This window comes from Papaver somniferum, chromosome 3 (assembly GCF_003573695.1).
Source record: "Papaver somniferum cultivar HN1 chromosome 3, ASM357369v1, whole genome shotgun sequence".
Classification (NCBI taxonomy): Eukaryota; Viridiplantae; Streptophyta; class Magnoliopsida; order Ranunculales; family Papaveraceae; genus Papaver; species Papaver somniferum.
Window position 1 is genome coordinate 2,288,544 of NC_039360.1, and position 1,515 is coordinate 2,290,058.

Sequence of the window (1,515 nt, forward strand, 5' to 3'; positions counted from 1 at the left end):
TCTACAGTTGAGAATGTGATCAGCTTTTACAACATAGGTTCCATCAGCTTTAAAGCAATACATGGACCTGAGTAGAAATTAATTTTGTTAGTTAGACTTGGCTGGGAAAGTTTGAGAGTTTGTGCAATTTCAATTCATAGATGATTGGCTGATTTGATTAAAAAGGTAATACGATTTATAGCGTATTTCAAGATCGGTAACTAGATCTTTATTAACAAACTGTGTGCTTACAGCGGGCAAATGGTAGCTAGTAAGTTTCATCCTTGTTGTGGTCCACGTACATCACTATAATAAATGGTTCTACGTACTCTGCCTTCTACTTAATTCACGAGAGACTCGCATACTTTACCTGCACACTCTCACATGTCATGGTACAAATTGCAACCTACAAAAAGTCCCAACGGTCTGCTGAACTTCCATAATTGCAGCCACCCATTTCTTGTGCAGTTTTGGAACAAACCAGTAAACCGTCCAAAAGGTTCGTCTCGCTAAAAACCCTATAAATATACTACATAATAACTGTCTTCTACTTCCTGCATATACCATTTGATCATAATAAGAAACTTTAATACAATGGCAAGTCCTTTAAGACTTGTTCTAGTGCTAATCTTCATATCCATTACATTTTCCATATCTAAAGGCGATGAATCATCTGAAGACGGAGACGAGTACGTGAGATCAGCGTGCAGTGTTACTAGATATCAAGATATCTGTATCCGTTCGCTAGAATCTTATTCTAATGCAGCAAAATACGATTCCCGGAAATGGGCTCAAGCAGCTGTGGCTGTAACACTGGAGGAAGCTAAAAACGTGACACATCACTTGAAAAAGTTGAAACAAAAGAAGAGTATCAGAAAGAAAAGACAGAGAATAGATATTTCCGAGTGTATAGATTGTTTTGAAGAGACGGTCGAAAACATTCAGGATTCTCTCCATGAACTCCGTAAACTGAACGGGAAGACGTTCGACGTGCAAATGGGAGACATCCAGACGTGGATGAGTTCTGCATTAACTTATGAAGATACTTGTATTGATGGGTTTGAAAATAGAAAGGGGAAACAAGTTAAGATACTTCATAATAAGATTTTGAGACTCTCATATATCACTAGTAATGCATTAGCTCTTGTTAGTAAGCTTGCATCTGCTGGTGACGAAATAAATGCTTAAAAAACCAAGTATTGATTACTAGTGTATGCTTGTTAGGGGTTTGTCCATTATTGAGTTAGTTTGTAGAATGTGGCATGATGAGGGGGTACAACATATATATTGGTATGTATATCAAGTGTGCAGTAGGTGGAGTGTATGTATATTAATATATATAATGCCCTTTGTAATTTTTGTGTATTGATAATCAAAATGCCAAACCCCAGTGTACGAGAATAAGCCAATATTGATGTTGATGTAAAGATGTATGTAAAATTTATAATGTACTAAATTTTAGCATTAATTATGTTCTGCAGCATCAACCATCTCAGTGCCAGAGCTAGGGACTGGCTCCTGACTATGTTGTATTAG

General features: G+C 36.8%; 1 protein-coding gene across 1 annotated transcript; it reads left to right on the forward strand.

The window, feature by feature from the left end:
* Window positions 1-573: 573 nt before the first annotated feature.
* Window positions 574-1,167, forward strand: LOC113358910 (pectinesterase inhibitor 6-like). The gene has a single exon (XM_026602626.1). The coding sequence runs from the start codon at window positions 574-576 to the stop codon at window positions 1,165-1,167; it is 594 nt and encodes a 197-aa protein (XP_026458411.1).
* Window positions 1,168-1,515: the final 348 nt, after the last annotated feature.

Coding starts and splice junctions, on each gene's coding strand:
- LOC113358910 (XM_026602626.1), top strand. CDS start 574: ATGGCAAGTCCTTTAAGACTTGTTCTAGTGCTAATCTTCATATCCATT.